At 46.1% G+C, this 19,198-nt stretch overlaps 1 protein-coding gene across 2 annotated transcripts in view; it reads left to right on the forward strand.

The window, feature by feature from the left end:
• SOS2 (SOS Ras/Rho guanine nucleotide exchange factor 2) overlaps positions 1-19,198 on the forward strand; it is a 133,509-nt gene that overhangs the window by 78,618 nt on the left and 35,693 nt on the right. For both annotated transcript variants that reach the window (XM_068254184.1, XM_068254185.1), the window contains exons 8-13: positions 3,142-3,240; positions 8,206-8,333; positions 9,973-10,628; positions 12,303-12,384; positions 14,935-15,057; positions 17,644-17,747. In XM_068254184.1, coding sequence (XP_068110285.1) covers positions 3,142-3,240; positions 8,206-8,333; positions 9,973-10,628; positions 12,303-12,384; positions 14,935-15,057; positions 17,644-17,747 — 1,192 coding nt within the window. The remainder of the gene's footprint in view (positions 1-3,141; positions 3,241-8,205; positions 8,334-9,972; positions 10,629-12,302; positions 12,385-14,934; positions 15,058-17,643; positions 17,748-19,198) is intronic.

The raw sequence follows: 19,198 nt of genomic DNA on the forward strand, positions 1-19,198 counted from the left end.
TTGCATTCAAATGCATTTGAAGCAGGTTTCTTGAGGCCCTGTAGCCTTACTATGTGTCATGTCAATTTTGGGTGTAGCTACTGCCGCAGTCTGATATTCATCCATGGAATGGATTCTTCCCCACTGCCGGTGCAGAGCACTTGTCCACTCCCAGCAGGTCCCCCAGAGCAGCTGACAGGCAATGGATACACCCTCTGTCAGCTGCCCATGTACCCTCTGTCAGCTGCCCATGTAAAAGAAGTCTAATAACCTCTACTCGACTAGGTGTGAGTTGCATAGATTTTCAAAAAGAAGTGGCTCACATGTTGGGATTCTAGAGCATCTCAAAGCGTTTCCAAAGGATTACTCTCAACTTGTGTCATGCTAAAGGTGGCCACACACGGTACAATAAAATGATCCCATTTTACGGCAATTCGATAAATATGATCGGATCTCCTGAAAAAAATTAAAAGCTTTTCTTTTTCTTTTATTCGACTGAAAAATCCAAATCCAGAATGCTGGAAATTTTTCTTCAATTTTTCTAAAGACTATGGTGTGTGTTAGATTGTCAATTTATTAATATAAACACCCTAGCAATTTTCTCAGTTTCCAATCATTTTTATCATAATTGGGGAACATATGTGTGTGGTACATTGGTCATATTTTTGAAATGTTACAGTCAGAAAAATTTATTGCAATTCTTAAATTGAACAGATATTTAAAAAATTGTATGGTGTGTGGCCACCTTAACACTGATTGTGCCCAGAAACAGTTTGGTTCCATTTTCAATTTACTGTCCATGATGTTTGTTGGCGCCGGTTCAAATGTGTGCATTACAAGGGTTTGTGTTTTTCTGATGTACTGCATGTGTTATGACTTAGGCCTCTTTCACAGTGGGACGTTGCGTTTGATGCGACGTTAACCACTTGAGGACCCACCCTTTACCCCCCCTTAAGGACCAGCGCTGTTTTAGGTGATCTGTGCTGGGTGGGCTGTGCAGCCCCCAGCACAGATCAAAGGGCACTCAGAGCGATCAGATCGCCCCCCCCTTTTTTCCCCACTAGGGGGATGATGTGCAGGGGGGGGTCTGATCGCTCCTCCTGGCTGGCATTTTGCGGGGGGGGGCACCTCAAAGCCCCCCTCCGCGGCGAAATCCTCCCCCTCCCTCTCCTACCTGCTCCCCCGGGAGATCTGGGCTGCACAGGACGCTATCCGTCCTGTGCAGCCAGTGACAGGACGTCCCCTGTCACATGGAGGCGATCCCCGGCCGCTGATTGGCCGGGGATCGCCGATCTGCCTTACGGCGCTGCTGCGCAGCAGCGGCGTACAAATGTAAACAAAGCGGATTATTTCCGCTTGTGTTTACATCTAGCCTGCGAGCCGCCATCGGCGGCCCGCAGGCTATTCACGGAGCCCCCCGCCGTGAATTGACAGGAAGCAGCCGCTCGTACGAGCGGCTGCTTCCTGATTAATTAGGCTGCAGCTGGCGACGCAGTACTGCGTCGCTGGTCCTGCAGCTGCCACTTTGCCGACGCACGTTATGAGTGTGCGGTCGGCAAGTGGTTAAGGTCGCATAACGTGCCCCTAATGCAACGCATTGAAAGACTATAACTTGGACGTTATTTAGCCCTGCGTTTAGTGCACAATTTTCGTCGCACAGTGATGGAACGAAAACGGCGCATGCGTTACATTAAAAAAAAACGTACTGAACTTGTGCAACACACATAACGCAGCTAAACGCACAGCATGGAGCACCTTCTAAATATTGCTACACGTTACACACAACGCAACGTGTGCACTGTGAATGTCGCACAGACTTTGTATTGCTGTGCATTAGTCTGCGTTATAAAATTTTCTAACGTGCGACTTTAACGTCGCACTGTGAAAGAGGCCTTATTACAAATATGTTTTTGAAAAAAAACAAATTATTATGTAGCAAGTTGTGGAGGTTGGAAAACACTGGTACTACCCAGCCGTTGGCACCCTCTATCGCAGTGATGGCTAACCTTGGCACTCCAGCTGTGACAAAACTGCAAATCCCATCATGCCTCTGACTCCCTGAGTTATGCTTAGAGCTGTCAGAGTATTGCAATGCCTCATGGGACTTGCAGTTCCACCGCAGCTGGAGTGTCAAGGTTAGCCATCACTGCTCTATCGTAATGGCCTCATCTAAGGTCAGTAAAGCGTGCTCTGGACAAACAGACTGAAGTATTTGACATGCAAAGAAAAGGAGAGCGTTTGTCATTGCTTAGGCCTGTTATTTGAGTAATATCAGGAAATACACTGTGTGTAAATACAGAGGAATACCTGTTTAATGAGGGGGCAGTAGATGCAGGGCACTGGCTTATGCCTGATGGCCGTTTCGCCTCACAGGAGCTTCTTCCAAGGCAAAAGTATCAGTGGCAGTACTTGTGCCTCAGAAGAAGCTCTTTCAGAATGAAACGGCAACAGGTATTCCTCTGTATATACACACATAGGGCTTGATTCACAAAATGGTGCTAACTGTGAGCACGGGCGTGCTAAACAGTTAGCATGCGAAGTGATGCTCACTGACTTTTTGCGCGCACAAGGCCCCGCGATCGCGTGCTAACAGCACCGTTTTGTGAATCAAGCCCATAATGTACATGTTTCAAAAAACACAGCGTGAACATAGTGTAGCTGACTGCAAAGCATGCAGTAGCGAGTTAAAGGAGAACCTGGAGAGAGGGTGATATGGAGGCTGCCATATTTATTTCCATTTAAGCAATACAAGTTCCCTGGCTATCCTGCTGATCCTCTGCCTCTAATACTTTCAGCCATGGACCCTGAACAAGCATGCAGCATATCGGGTGTTTCTGACATTGTCAGATCTGACAACATTAGCTGCATGCTGGTTTCTGGTGTCATTCAGACACTACTGCAGCCAAATAGACTAGCAGGGCTGCCAGGCAACTGGTATTGTTTAAAAGGTAATAAGGTAATTGTTTAAAAGGCCTGTGTTGAGGCCGCCAATACACCTGTATGTGTCTGCTGTGGGGAGGAAATAAAGTGGTAAATGCTTTGCAAACTTATCTGATGCCCAGACTCTCTATGTCATGGATTAACAATGTTTACATTGCAGGGAACACATGGTATGAATGTAAAGGGCTGCATTTTTCACTGCTTCCTGTGTTCTCTCCACAGTCGATATCAGATGGCTTTAAAGAAGCAGTGAGATACGTCCTCCCGCGTCTCATGCTGGTTCCTGTTTACCACTGTTTGCACTATTTTGAATTATTGGAGGTAAGATCCAGGAAAACAGAGAAGTGGAGTCTACCGAACCAACTTTAAAGTGGATCCGAGATAAACTTTTACTCATTGCGTAATTGTGTTCCTTTCATATAGTTTATAGGGCATTCCTCAAGCCAAATACTTTTTTGTTTTGTTTTTGTTTTAATACTCTAATTCCCTATAAACTAATCAAGCCTCGCCCACAGCTTCTCCAGAGAGACTTGGCACTCTCAACCTTAATAGCAAGGGCTTATGGGAGCTCAGTCTGGGCAGGAGGAGAAGAAGGAGGTTACTAGCCAGAGATTTCAGAGGCAGAGGGGAGGAGGGAGTAGGAGAGGGGAATTAAGTTTTCACAAGCTGAGGGCTGGAGATGCAGATTAGCTTGCCTGTGTGTAATGTGACAAACAGAACATGGCCACTCTCATTGTATCACAGAAATAAATAAATCATAAACTGTTGAAGCTGTTTGCAGCTAGATTTGCTGAGTAAACTATCTAAACTTTAGATAAGATATATAGACAAGTTACTTGTTCTAGTTAGTTTCTCATCTCGGATACGATTTAACAAGTCTGAAGCGGGTGAAATGGGTAAAATCATAGCTTTCATGGTTCATTAGAACTGTCTTCTCCACTGCTCCGTGAGCTGCGTTGTCTATATTTAGAAATAGATGAAACCCCAAGTGTTTTGAGTGGCTTCAGCATCTGGTGGCGGCTATGAGGTTTTTTTGTTTGATATTTGAGGGGTTGAATATTGCCTATGGGGCATGTTCTCTGTGGTTGGGACACCAGGTATCACCTATGCAATTTTTTCAGAGAACAAAGTTTGGGTTCCTGTGTGACCCTAAAGCTTTAGCAACCCCTCCTCTAATCCTAACCTCTCTCATATCACATTTCTAAAACAAGACAAAATTGCGTACACCATCTTTACCACAGGCTCCCTTTCCCTATGCCTAACCCTAAACGACTCCCCTAAAACAAATGCTGAACCATACCTCCTACAATTCTTAACCTCTCTTTCTGTTCCCATAACTGATTAATCCAGGGCAACGCTATACTTCCCTAAGGGCCGGTTCACACTTGCAGCAGATCAAAGCAGATCCAGTTAAAATTGATGTTTTTTTTTTTTAAAAACGGATCCGTTGTGTGCTTTTCTAGCATACATTTCCAGTACATTTAAATGTATGTTAAAAATGTGCCCTTCATAAAGGTGTCCTGTCTTCTTATGAAATCAATGACTCCAACTCCGGGTGCCCAAAATTGCTCCAACTCCGACTCCGCATCCCTGGTTTCTATGGTTGTGCAAAGCAAAAGTTTGCATTCTTAAAACAGAATGTATTTGTGATAATTCAGGTTGGATTGAGCATATAATGGCCTTAATTCACTAAGATCATGCTGTAGATAATAAGGCAAGAGAAAACGTACCACCACACAGTAAGAGAGTTATCTTATCTCTTCATTCCTTAACCTTCCTTGCGGTAAGCCCGAGCTCAGCTCGGGCTATGCCGCGCAGGAGGATTTCTCAGGCCCTGCTGGGCCGATTTGCAAAACATTTTTTATTACACGCAGCTAGCCATGGCGACGGGGGAAACCCTAATGGAAATCTCGCTCAGAACGGGATTTCCTGACGGGCCTGATCGCCGAAGGCGATCGGAGGGGGTAAGGAGATGCCGCAGCTCAGCGGCTGTTATGTAGCTAGCGCCAGGCTAGCTTCATGATTAAAAAAAAAAAAAAAATAGTGCTGTGGTTTTAATTGACCGCCAGGAGGGTTAAGTTACCTCCTCTGTACTTAAATAACTTCCTCTGTAGTTAATTTACCTCCTCTGCAGTTATTTTCACACGCAGTTAATAAACAGCCTGTCTTTAACTCTGGAGTTATTTTAAGGATTGAAGAGTTAACTTAAAGACAGAAGTTAACTTTAGGTTTGCCTGAGGTAAAATGTTTCCTGAATACGACATGCCTCATCACCATGGTGATAACTCTAGAAAATGTTATTAGCCTCCTTAGCGGTATGGACGAGTTATTACGTCTATTACTGCCGGAGGGCGCCGCTCAGGCCCCGCTGGGCCGATTTTCATAATTTTTTTTGTTTTTAAAACACGCAGCAAGCACTTTGCTTGCTGTGTGTTGTAGACGATCGCCGCCGATGCACCACTATCCGCCGCGTAAGGGCCCCCCCCCCCCCCCCCGAGACCCCTGCGCAGCCTGGCCAATCAGTGCCAGGCAGCACTGAGGGGTGGATCGGGACTCCATGACGACGATCGTGATGACGTCATCACAATTGTCGTCATGGTGACTGGGGAAGCCCTAAAGGAAATCCCGTTTTTAGAACGGGATTTCCTTATGGCTAACAGCACTGGCGGCGATCGGAGGGGTGGGAGGGATGCGGAAGGGAGGGGGGCATCATGTAGCTAGCGCTAGGCCTCCCTAGCAATCTTAACCTCCCTGGCGGTTTATTTATTTTGCCAGGGAGGCTGCAATGTGTTTTTTTTTTTTAATAAAAAAAAAAATATTTCATGCAGCCAACTGAAAGTTGGCTGCATGAAAGCCCACTAGAGGGCGCTCCTGATCCGTACTTTCGATCGCCTCCGGCAATCGAAAGTAACAAGATAGGCCGCAATGAGCTGATGATGAGTTGATGTCCTGACGTCAGAGCCGCCCGATCCAGCCCCTAGCGCCGGCCGGAACTGTTTGTTCCGGCTGCGCTGGGCTCGGGCGGCTGGGGGGACCCTCTTTCGCCGCTGCACGCGGCAGGATCGCCGCGGAGCGGCGGCGATCGGGCAGCACACGCGGCTGGCAAAGTGACAGCTGCGTGTGCTGCTTTTTTCAGAACTGAAATCGGCCCAGCAGGGCCTGAGCGGCGACCTCCGGCGGCATACCCCGAGCTCAGCTCGGGATTACCGCCAAGGAGGTTAATAGAATGCCAGGGAGGTTAAAGACAGGAGATAAGCTTAGTGAATTGAGGCCAATGTCTCCCACGATTTATCACTGCTGGACACCTTTAAGGGGGGCAGATTTTTTTTATTGCAAATACCCTTTGCAGTGTTCTCCCCAGAAATTTTTTCCAGCCGGGTGGCATGAAAAAGTAGCCGGGTGGTGAAGAAAGGTCATGCTGGGTGGAAAGGCAGGGTCACATCGAAGCGGCAAATTTATTTTGGGTCCCAACATAGTCACCTATGTTGAAAGCTGCGATTAGCAGCTACAGCTGGAAATTTGTACACTTCGTAGCAATTTAAGACTAAAACGGAGTACCCACGAAAAGATAGATCACGGAATTCCATTATGAACAATTGTTCCATGATCTATCTTTGAACATTGGAAGCGGAGTTATGTGACCAACAGGACGTAGGCAATCGTTCAAATGAAACCATGTTTTGCTAAAGTCCATTGACTTTAGTAGAAATTATTGTTTCGTTTGAACGATCATTTCCATTGTGATCCATCAGAACGGTCCTTTAAAAAAAAAAAAAGTGAGCACCACGGTTCGTAAGCCATCTGCAACTTGTATAACGAATCTCCATTAAATGATCATTACGTAATGTCATGCTGTTTAATTTTTATGTGGATATGGACCTTTTGGACTGAGATCATAACCAATGCCTGCTGTACCAGATGATTGTTATTAAGATGCAGGGGTGTGTGTGTGTGTGTATCAGCTTTGCAGACAGCTTGGCTGGGGAAAGCACAATGAGCTGTGTAGCAGTGTAAATAGATTTTCACAGGTCAGCAGCAGCTGTATCCCCCAGCTCACTCCCCTCCCCGCCCCCCCCCCTTCCCCCCCCCCCCCCCGCCATGATTTCTCACCTCGCTGTTTCATTTCTGGACAGACACGTGGGAAGGAAGTTAAGTTTACAGCGTGAGGGGACAGAGTCCTTCACCCGTTGTCTGTCTAGCATTCTCCGATGTTTACTTTGAAAACAAGAGGCCAGCATGCCAGTGGATGACTGATAAGATCACTCTAAGGAGCCCCTCGGGAAAGCATCCTTGTTTTCTCCCCTCTCCCACCGCTTTTACCCAGGAAAACACACAGACCCAGCGCGGCTTGAAGCATCGATAGCAGCCAGTAGCACATTAGCTGACCCACGCGACAGGGCACGCCCCCCACTGGTGAAGCTCTAATGTGACTGGCCAACAGGCAGGGTAGTGAGAGGCAGAGTCTCCTGAGCTGCATGACAACGTCAATACAGTACTTCCCCTGTCCCTCCCTCCTTACCACCCACAGACAGGAATTGAGGCGTAGAGCGGGTATAGCGTCCATGAGCGACAGCGGGCTGCCTGCAGAAGCAGTTCCGCTGCGGATGGGGGCTGATTGGCAGCCGGGCGGTGAGGAATTTCAGGTGGGCGGAGCGCCCCGCTAATAGACTCTAGGGAGAACACTGACCCTTTGTTTTAAGAAGGCAAACTTTTTTGTTTTGCTTAACATTTTAGTAAGAGGGCTTTTTGATAATTTGTAGCCCTCTACACACTCCAATGTTTGCTATGGATGTGTTCACATATAAATCTGTACATTTCCGCCCCAGTCCTGTCAGTTTTGTATGTGTTTCTGTGGCTGTGTTCACACATAAAAGGTGTACCTGTCCAATCAGATAAAAGCAATAAAGAACTGATGCAAAGGCGGACTCTACCAGAAATGTACAGATTTATGTGTGTACCAAGCCTAAACCTTTTAATACTTACCTATTGTTGATCAACTTTGTGTTGCCACAGCTAACATAGCCAATATTTGTGCTGATAGGACTGACCCCAAATTCATCTGCTTTGAAAACGAGGAGAATCGATCATTTAATTTGATCATTTTATCGGATGACAATCTGCTTGATCGATGGAAATTGGCCGATATCTGGTCGCATCAAGTGTATTTACATATTAACTGAAGCCATAGTATTTTCCTGCATGTAGCTGCTCTTGTAGATTTCAACTGATTCTAATTTTAAAACAAAGTTCTACAGTTTAACGATTTGAAATGTTCTTATTGTTCAGCTGTTACAAGAACGCAGTGAGGACCAGGAGGACAGAGAATGTTTAAAACAAGCTATCACCGCTCTTCTTAACCTGCGATGTAGCATGGAGCGCATTTACAACAAGCACTCTCCGCGACGCCGGCCGGGGTAAGGAAAGGCTTTCATATTCTATCTGTATGTTCCTGGATCTGTAATGGTTGCAATAGATGAAACTAAAAACTTTCAAAGCAGTGTCTGTCATTATAGGTGTTGTGATTTTGTCATTGGTGTTACTTGTGGAAGTGGCTGTCATGTCCTGGTAAGCATGGCAGTGTTGAAGGATCACTTTTATGGACAGTTGTAAGATTTAAACACATACATAAAATATTTACATTATTACCTGAGTAAAATGCATTGTAAATACATTATTCCTAAGTTGCTGTCTATTTTAGTAAGTAGTAAATATCTGACATGTTAACGATCTCCTATAAGTGACAGCGACATAGGAAAACAAAAAATGATATTGCATTTTATTCTGGATTTAACATACATTTTATATGGATGAATTTACATATTTTTTTATGCGATAGTGGCCCTTTAAGTTATTGTGATCTCATTATAGTTACGATAATAGCTTCATGGTATCCTACTTTGGACCGTGAAGTCATGGTAGGTCAAGTATTGTCATCACATGTTTTGCGATGTCATCCTATGTATTGTGAGATGTCATTGCAATATTATTGTCTATACTGTTAAATCTCAGTTGGTATTGTGAAATGGTACTCTGGGTATTGTGATAAGTTGGCTTGGTTTTGTCATGTCGTAGTTGTTAAATAAAAAAGAAACGGCCAGCTGCTTACTAATATTTATAAACGACCACTGCCTTACTAATAATTTCCCACTGAGAATGATTGGAGACTCTTGGAGATGTCATAGAGCACAGCTGTCAAACTATCCAGAGGAGCACACTGGTGATGGAGTTTCTGATGGAAACATTGTCCATTTGAGTCGGGGGTGCAGCAACAAAAACCAAGGGGATTCCCGAGTGAAATCAGCATGGGACCCCTCCTAGTATCTAAACTCCCTTGTGAGGCTGGTAAAACACACACACACACACACACACACACACACACACACACACACACACACACACACACACACACACACACACACACACACACACACACACACACACACACACACACACACACACACACACACACACACACACACACACACACACACACACACACACACACACACACACACACACACACACACACACACACACACACACACACACACACACACACACACACACACACACAGGTCTCAGCATGGAGAATGTGGCTGTCAGGAAGATGAGGAGTGCAGAAGCAGCACTGAAGCAGAAAAGCATTAAATTGCTCCACTGTGCTACTCTGCACAAGGGGGAGGAGCAGGCCCCCTGCGGTCACTATAGTTACCCCACTTAGTTTGAGACAATATATGTTCATAAACCAATCTAAAACTTAGACTATGTTTTAGTTTATAGCCTTGTAAGTGACTGGGTTTTACACCCCTGTCATAGAGAATCAGGTCTCAAGTGTTGCAATATTCTGGTAATTGTGATTTAATGGAATTATGATAGTCCACATTTTAATTTAATGTAGAGAATGTGACATCATAATAATTATTGGAATAACATAGTACGCATTGTGAAAATGGGCCAGTCAAATGCAGCATTTCTATCATCTCCTTGACCATCTTTAATTACACGACAAGTACACTTTGAAACTTTAAGCTCTAAACCGATTTGTATTTTTAGGGAGCACACTTGGCGTCTGTACAACCGGCAGACACGCAGCAAACATTTGGCCATCAAGAAGATGAATGAAATCCAGAAGAACATTGATGGCTGGGAAGGTAAAGATATCGGCCAGTGCTGTAACGAGTTCATCATGGAAGGTTCTTTGACCAGAGTCGGGGCCAAACATGAACGACACATCTTCCTGTTTGATGGCCTGATGATCAGCTGCAAGATGAACCATGGCCAGTCCCGTATCCCTGGCTACAGCTCAGCTGAATACCGCTTGAAGGAGAAATTCATCATGAGGAAGGTGCAGGTCGCCGACCGGGAAGACACGCCGGAGTACAAGCATGCTTTCGAGCTGGTCTCCAAAGATGAGAACTCTATTATTTTTGCTGCCAAGACAGCCGAGGAGAAAAACAATTGGATGGCGGCTCTGATCTCGCTGCAGTACCGCAGCACATTGGACCGTATGTTGGACTCTGTGCTGATTCGGGAGGAGAATGAGCAGCCATTGCGTCTGCCTAGTCCAGATGTCTACTGCTTTGTGGAGGAGGACTCGGAGGAGAACATAGTTTTCGAAGACAATGTGCAGAGCAGAGGTGGAATCCCCATTATAAAGGGAGGGACTGTGGTTAAACTTATCGAAAGGCTGACCTATCACATGTATGCAGGTGGGTTACTGCTGTGTATGATCATTAAGGTTTTCCACCTTTAAAACCATAAGGACGTTACGCTTTACAAAACAGAGCAGAGGTCCATAGAGACCTACCAGGTTTTATATTTTAGATATCAGTCAACAAGTGTTTACCTATAGCCATAAAGAAAATGAATGGGAATTAGGATGATACCATGCAAAGGGCACCTGAGACGGGCAATTTAAAAAAAAATTATACATACCTGGCTGGGGCTTCCTCCAATCCCCTCCAGGCTTATCGCTCCCTTGCCTTCCTCTTGCGCCACCTGGATCTTTCGCAGTTCAGCCCCAAAAGTCCTTCAGTCAGAGCCATTTGTACTGCAGTATGCTCCCAGGGACGGGGACTGGTGCAAGGCCTGGTTGCACATGTACAGTACGCTCCAGACCGGAGGACCTTGGCCGAAATGCTGAGGATCCAGGCAGCGAAAGAAGGGGCTGGAGGAAGCCTCAGGCACGTATAATCCCCCCCCAACTCAATTTTCCTTTAATATCAAGTAGTGTGGGTAACTTGATAGTTTGAAATTAATTCTGAAACGTTTTTTGTTGCCAGCAGTTTAAACATCAATGGCAGTGTGTTGAATTATTTTAATAGGTAAGAAAATTTACACTGACAGCTTTACACTGTATCAAAGTGTCATATCTTCAGTGTTGTCCCATGAATAGATGCAAAATATTTACAAAAATGTAAGGTGTACTCACTTTTGTTTGATACTGTACTGATGTGCCTTGTCCGTTCCTCTCCTCATCCCTCTGGTCTCAGTCATCATTCCTTGAAAGATGTGACTTTTGGCTAAAGTCAAATTTTCAGGCAGAATGATGCAGGCGTGCTGCAGTGTTTCTTCCTATCAACCTCCCATTCCCTCCACTTCTTCATCCCTAAGGAGATGTAATGGTACGCTGCCAACTTTTATTCAACTTAAAGGAGTATTGTAGGGGGAAAAAGAGTTGAACTTACCTGGGGCTTCTAACGGTCCCCCGCAGACGTCCTGAGCCCCTGCAGCCACTCACCGATGCTCTGGCCCCGCCTCCGGTTCACTTCCGGAATTTGCGACTTCAGAGTCTGAAAACCGCTGTGTCTGCGCAGCCGTGCCCTCGCTCCCTCTGACGTCACCAGGAGTGTATTGCGCAGGCCCAGTACGGTCTGCGCCTGCACAGCACGATCCCGGTGTGGTCAGCGGGAGCGAGGACACGGCCGCACAGGTGCAGTGGCTTTCCGACTTTAAAGTCGCAAATTCCGGAAGTGAACTAGAGTCTGGGACCGGAGCATCGGTGAGTGGCTGCGCAGGCACAGGACGTTCAACTCCTTTTCCCCCCACCCCCCCCTACAGTAGTCCTATAGGGCTCGTTCAGACTTTGTGCGCTGGCGTGCGCATTTTGGCAGCGCTCATAGTGTGCGACACGCAAGAACGGTAGAAGGGCATAGACAGCTCTTCTACCATTCCCGTTGTATCGCGCTGCTGCTGCATTTTCGGGAATCGCAGCGCAGATCCCATTCACCGTAATGAATGGGATCTCTAGCGCAGATAGCGTGCGATCGGACGCGTTGCATTCCGATCGCACAGCCATCTGCGCTAAATGATGTGAATGAGGCCTTAAGGTTCAGTTTAACACCATTGCTGATTATCTCTTGCTGTGTGTTTTCTCTCCATAGATCCTAACTTTGTTCGCACTTTTCTGACAACATATCGCTCTTTCTGTAAGCCACAGGAGCTACTGAACCTTCTTATTGAAAGGCAAGTACATGCTTCTACTGAGGATTGGCATTTTTGTCCTGTGTTTCTATATAGCACTTTGGAAGGAATCTCTTACCTAATGCATACTTTAGATAATTGTGCATCTTAAAGCAATAGACCTGATTACCAGTGTAATTCCACAGTTGCATCTTTACTATTATTTTATTTCTATTATGTGATCTGATCTTCATCTAAGTCACAACAATAGACAATCACAGTCTGCTTAACCTAATACTACACAAATAATTAAATGTTTCCATGTTTTTATTGAACACACTGTGTAAGCATTCACAGTGCAGGTGGAAAAAGTATGAGAACCCTTGGATTTAACAACTGGTTGAACCTCCTTTGGCAGCAATAACTACAACCAATCGTTTCCTGTAGTTGCACATCAGACGTGCACAACAGTCAGGAGTGATTCCTGACCATTCCTCTTTACAGAACTGATTCAGTTCAGCAATATTCTTGGGATGTCTGGTGTAAACCGCTTTCTTGAAGCCATGCCAAAGCATTCCAAAGGGTTCACACTTTTTCTTGCTAATGTATATAGCACCAACATCTTCCGTAGCACTATACATACTACTAAACAAATAGTGGGAAGCATAGGTATGAGAAGATCAAAACTGTACAATTAGGACTTCCAGCAATACAAATCCATACATAGCTGATGTGTAGTATAACCTCCTTAGCGGTATGGACGAGCTCACCCCCCCCCCCCCCCCCCCAGACCCCGTGTGCAGCCTGGCCAATCAGTGCCAGGCAGCGCTGAGGGGTGGATCGGGACTCCCGATGACTTCATCACGATTGTCACCATGGCGAAAGGGGAAGCCCTAAAGGAAATCCCGTTCAGAACGGGATTTTATTATGGGAAGAGGGCGCGGCGGCGATCGGAGGGGCTGGGCGGACGCCGCAGGGAGGGGGGAATCATGTAGATAGCACTAGGCTAAGCTACATGATAGAAAAAAAACCCACAAAAAATAGTGCTGCGCATCCACCCTGGCGCGTTTAATAGAACGCCAGGGTGGTTAAGACATCAATATTAGTACATGTTCATATGATAATTTACAGCAAAATAAGAAACACTAGGAGGAGGTCTCTGCCCTTGTACAGTATATATAGTTTCTACTGCCTGGCTTTTATCTGAATGGGAGTTGCCATCTTGCTCATGATATCAGCACAATGTATTACATGGGGAGAATTCAGAGCCTATTTTATCTTGCTCACATTAATGTTAACATACGTATTGCCTAGTTCAGTTTCGTACAAAGAATGAGTAGTGTCGGGAAGGGAGCGCTAGAGTGAGTTTAGAGGCTGCCCTTACAAGTACATCACCACCAGTGGTATAGCAGTTAGGGCATAGGGGAGGCTAGTACACCTGATCCCCCTGGACCTCACTCCTCCAGTCAATGCTTTATCTCTTTGCTGGTAATGCTCACCTCTATATGTGCTGTGAATAGTGGCAATCACTAACCACTTCGGTACCAGCAGCTTATGTCCCCTTAAGGACCAGAGGCTGCTGGTACGCTAAAACGCTGAATACTGACGAATCGCCACAATAACCCGCCGGTCACGCCGCTCTGTCCCTGTCGCAGGCTGCTCTCTCTGCCGTCTCTATCACGGCAGAGCGCTGTGCGCCGGTCAGGAGCCGTTTTCATTGGCTTCTGACCCTGTCACTCAATGTAAGCCAATGGGATTGGGCGGGGACGCGCGGTGAATGGGACGTACAGTTTACGTCTGGTCAGAACCGCAGCGTTACCCGCCCAACATAGATTTAATGTGCGTCGGTCCGAAATTGGTTAAAAAGTCGCAGTGCTCTGCCATCATAGAGGCGGCAGGGCAGCACATTGCGGCAGGAACGGGCGGGGACACGCGGTGAATGGGACGTAGAGTTTACGTCCGTTCAGAACCGCAGCGTTACCCGCCCAACATGTGCGTCGGTCCGAAATTGGTTCAAAAGTCATTCCTTTTACTCTGCTTACACCACTTTCACATGTGGCTGTCCTTGGGAAGCAAGTTGTGGCTGTCTTGTCTGAAATTATTATACAAACAGTGTTAGGGGAAGGGCAGTTTAAAGTTTGCTCTGGGGTCTGAGGCTCTGCAGTCATTTGTACTGATTACCACCACCCCCTTGGCAGTTCAGGATAAAGTGATGCTGTTACATAACTTGTTATGATCCCTATCCCTAGACATTCATGATGCTCATCCAGGTGTTGCATCTGATCCTATGGCTGTGTTTTCACGCATTATCTAGTTCTACTCTAAAGTGGAATCTAAACTGGGAAACTTAAATTTTAAAAAGGCAGAATTTATTTTGACTTTTGCCCGTTTTTATTGTCTGAAACAATGCCACCGGCACTTCTTCCCTACTCCATACATTCTTTGAAGCAGGAGGCACAGATGAGATCACACCTAGTGGGTGTCTCTAAAAGAGCCCTCCCACCCTCCTATGACACTATCTCCCTGCCAGTGTTTCTGTAGCATTGTCCTAAGGTTTGTGTACTGTTTCCCATGAGTAACATGAAACTGCTTCTTTCTACTGGTTTTCCATAGGTTTGAAATTCCTGATCCTGAACCTACAGAAGCAGACCGAATGGCAATAGAGAAAGGAGAACAGCCAATCAGCGCTAACCTTAAGAGATTCCGAAAAGAATATGTTCAGCCAGTGCAACTCAGGTTGGTCTCTGTTATTTCTAATGCAGGGGTGGATAGGTGGCGCTATTGTGGAGCTGCAAATGGCCGGCTTAAAGCCCTGTACACATGCTAGATTCAGCTGAGGCAACTGATAATGACTGCGTCAGCCGCCGGTCGGCCAGAGATCTGCCAGGTGGATCAAGTTGGCTGAGCAACAGCCGGTAGCTATGTTCATGCCGCTCTCACTGTGTTATGCCACACTGGGGCCGCTTCATTGTCCCTAGGCCCCCGCATTGCGATAAAACGCATAGTTAGCATGTAAGCTAACTATGTGACTGTACAGTGTTGGCCCATCAATGTGGGGCGACATCAATCGAAAGTGTGTATGGGCCTTAACTTGTGACTGCAGCACAAAAAGTGTAAAGCCCTGTACACACGTTAGATTAAACTCTGCTGAAGCAACCCATAACAACCGCCTCAGCCGATAAGCTATCGTGTGCTCAGCAGCTCCCGACTGCCACTCAGCCAGTGATCCACCAGATAAATCACGGCGGTATGGATACAGACGCACCAGAAGGCTAAAAGTATCTAAAAAGTTTAAAATTGCGGAGTCAGTGGTGGACTTGCCTCCTCCAAACAGACACAATGCCAATGTAGAGAACAATACAATGCGTTTCACACGAGTGACCCCTCTTCTTCAGGCAATAGGTTTGAGCATATACTGTGGGTAAGAGACAGATGACAAATGATTCTTGCAAGGACATAGGAGACGATGAATCAAGCCGGCTGATGGCTCTGTTCTTGCCACTCACCTCTCCACCATGTGACGTCACATTGCCACCGGTCCATTGTCCCTCCATCCCAACACCACCCCCCCCCCCCCCCCCAGGTCTTCTCTGTCGGCTGCTCCTGAGCTCTTGAGATCTATGTTTGTTTGTATGGAACATTTTGGTTAGTAGCTTGTCTTGATTTCTTGATCAAATGATCACTTCTAACCAAATATATTTAATGGAAAGTAAACTTATTAGGACACCTAAAACCATGCCTCGAGAAGATGATGCAGGGAGGGCTCATACTGGCAGCCGGTCAGATGAGTTTAGCACACTCTTCAGTTATAAAGCTTGCTGATCTTTTTACAATTGTCATATTCAACACTTAATTTAGGGAAGAGCTAGATTTGTTGCAGATTTTCTGATTGAGCCTATGCACTGTCACAGCAAATAACATGCAAGACTATTCTATTATAGATGAAAGTTTTAGTTGTGTACTACCAGTAAACCCCTGATTCTCAAAAGAATCATACATGTGGGTGCATTTGTGCATACTTGCAGCCTTTGCTTTTTTGGGTTTGGGTCAGCGGCCTAACGTGGGTGGTGTAGGCTTTGCAGTCATGGTGGCATGTGTGATGTGGGCAAGCGGCACAATTGTGGGTGCAGCTTAGTGTGACGGGCATGCGCAGCTACAGGTGCGTTTGTTATACTTACTGCCTTTGTTTAGTATATAGGATGGCTGTTATGTAGTTATCGGATTTCTTTATATTATCTGCTCCGCTGCTGTGCCATGGGGAAAGGACTTCCACAGTGACCATTAATTCCAAGAGGCTGTAAGGCTCTTTCGTATAGGTAACTGACAGGCAGCAAATTCAATGTCTGTCAGCTTCCGTGTGCATTGGCCAGGTGCTTGTTAGCACTTCGTACCGGTGCTGGAAAGGAGGCCTCCTATAGTCACATCAGAGCGTGGTGGCAGCCATGTTCAGATGCGACATGTTGCCGTTCTGTGCTGCCAGGTAACACCACTGCGTCTTAGCGCTTGACACACGTGGTGTTAAAACGGCTGCCATTTGGCTTCATGGAAGTTGCACCCGAGTAGTGCTTGTGTTCAGCAGCTGCAAGGCCGAACTGCCCAACAGTGCAGTAAAATATTCGCGGGGGGGGGGGGAGAGAAAGGGTCCCAAAAGAAAGGGGCCCAAGTCTCCCGCCAGAAAGGGACCCAAGTCTCCCGCTAGAAAGGGGCCCAAGTCTCCCGCCGCCAGAAAGGGGCCCAAGTCTCCCGCCGCCAGAAAGGGGCCCAAGTCTCCCGCCGCCAGAAAGGGGCCCAAGTCTCCCGCCAGAAAGGGGCCCAAGTCTCCCGCCAGAAAGGGGCCCAAGTCTCCCGCCAGAAAGGGGCCCAAGTCTCCCGCCGCCAGAAAGGGGCCCAAGTCTCCCGCCGCCAGAAAGGGGCCCAAGTCTCCCGCCGCCAGAAAGGGGCCCAAGTCTCCCGCCGCCAGAAAGGGGCCCGAGTCTCCCGCCAGAAAGGGGCCCAAGTCTCCCGCCAGAAAGGGGCCCAAGTCTCCCGCCGCCAGAAAGGGGCCCAAGTCTCCCGCCAGAAAGGGGCCCAAGTCTCCCGCCGCCAGAAAGGGGCCCAAGACTCCCGCCAGAAAGGGGCCCAAGTCTGCTCTGAGACACTTAGAAAGCAAACCCAGAGTAAGATACATTTGGTAGGGTTTTATTCTTCTGCTCCTTACCAGTGTCTGAAATAACTTTGTTGCACAGGGTTGCTGTTTAATAAAGAGTTAATTCTTCAGTTTTAATTGTATTTTCTTCCTGTCTTACCATGGTGTAGATAGTACCACTTTTCTTTATGTTGTAGGGTATTAAATGTATTTCGGCACTGGGTTGAGCATCATTACTATGATTTTGAAAGAGACCAAGAACTTCTCGATCGATTAGAAACCTTCATTTCCAGTGTTAAAGGTAAGCCCGGGTAATAGACAACAGCTCTTATTTACTTCACTTACCAGTACCAAAACGTAGGTGAAAAGTATTGTCAAAAGTATTCGGAGTATTTTCTCGCTTGTCAGTGGTTTAAAGCAGACCTGAACTCTCTACTCTGAGAGAAGCAACAGCATAATAACTTTACAGAAAAACATTTATTTGTTACAGCCCACAGAACTTCCTCAAGTGTGTCTACATCCTGCGTTCATGGAAGCAGACAAAGGGTTATAAGGAACTCGATGTGTGAGACCTATGGAATCTGCCATATTTATTTCCTTGTAAACAATATCAGTTGCCTGGCAGTCCTGTTGATCTTTCTGGTCAGTAGGGTCTAAATCGCACACCTGAAACAAGCATGCAGCTATTCTTGATTTGCCATAGTTATTTGAGCTGCATGCCAGTTCAGGGTCTATGTCTTAAGTATTAGAGGCAGAGGCTCAGTAGGATAGCCGGGCAATGTGCATTATTTAAAAGGAAATAAACATGCCCCCGATATCTCTCTCACCTCGGGTTCCCCTTAGCATCCTGTATTTACATATTACCTGAGGCTGCCGAGGACTGCCAGATTTTTGTGCTGACATAGCTGAGAGATGAAATTACAATTGTGCTTACTTGCAGCTGAAGGGGGAATTAGGGTCTTTGCTCTAAACCCAAACAGGGTGGAATAATCTGTTTTCCTTGTGTCGTGTGCATGAGTTCAGGTCCACTTTAAAGAGAATCTGTACTCTAAAATTCTTACAATAAAAAGCATACCATTCTATTCATTATGTTCTCCTGGGCCCCTCTGTGCTGTTTCTGTCTCTCCCTGCTGCAATCCTGGCTTGCAATTGCCATTTTTATCCAGTGTTTACAAACAAAAGACATAGCAAGTGATACGCTGAGAAGAGCTGAGTGTGTGAGTCATACAGAGTGTGCAGGGGGCCTGGAGAGGGTGTGTATAGCTTCCATCCAATCACAAGCAGCACAGCACATTCCAGCCTGACTGCCTCAGCCCGACAGAGGAGAAAAGATTAGATCATATAACAGAGATAATACAGCCACTGTACAATTAGGATAGGCTGCAGTAAGCCAGACCACATTAGAACAAGGATAGGAACTTAGAGGATAGAAGGAATAAGGATGACAATTTTGTTACAGAGTCTCTTTAAAAAGCATTTTAGTGACAAGGGCCCATATGCAATTCCCATTTTCTCCTGAGTTTTCTGTTAGATTTTTTTATCTTCTATTTAAAATAACTTTCCAGCATTTTTAAACTGAAAATGCACTGAAATGTTGGTCAAAACTTACTATCAAAATTATTCTTTTCTAGTATGTTCTTGCTTTTTGGTGGCTTAAAAGGCATTTTATTGACACGTTAAAACCTGACCTAGGAGAAAACTCAGGAGAAAAGGTTAATTGCTTATGGGCCAATATGAATTGAATAAGGGCCA

This window comes from Hyperolius riggenbachi, chromosome 9 (genome assembly GCF_040937935.1).
Source record: "Hyperolius riggenbachi isolate aHypRig1 chromosome 9, aHypRig1.pri, whole genome shotgun sequence".
Lineage (NCBI taxonomy): Eukaryota > Metazoa > Chordata > Amphibia > Anura > Hyperoliidae > Hyperolius > Hyperolius riggenbachi.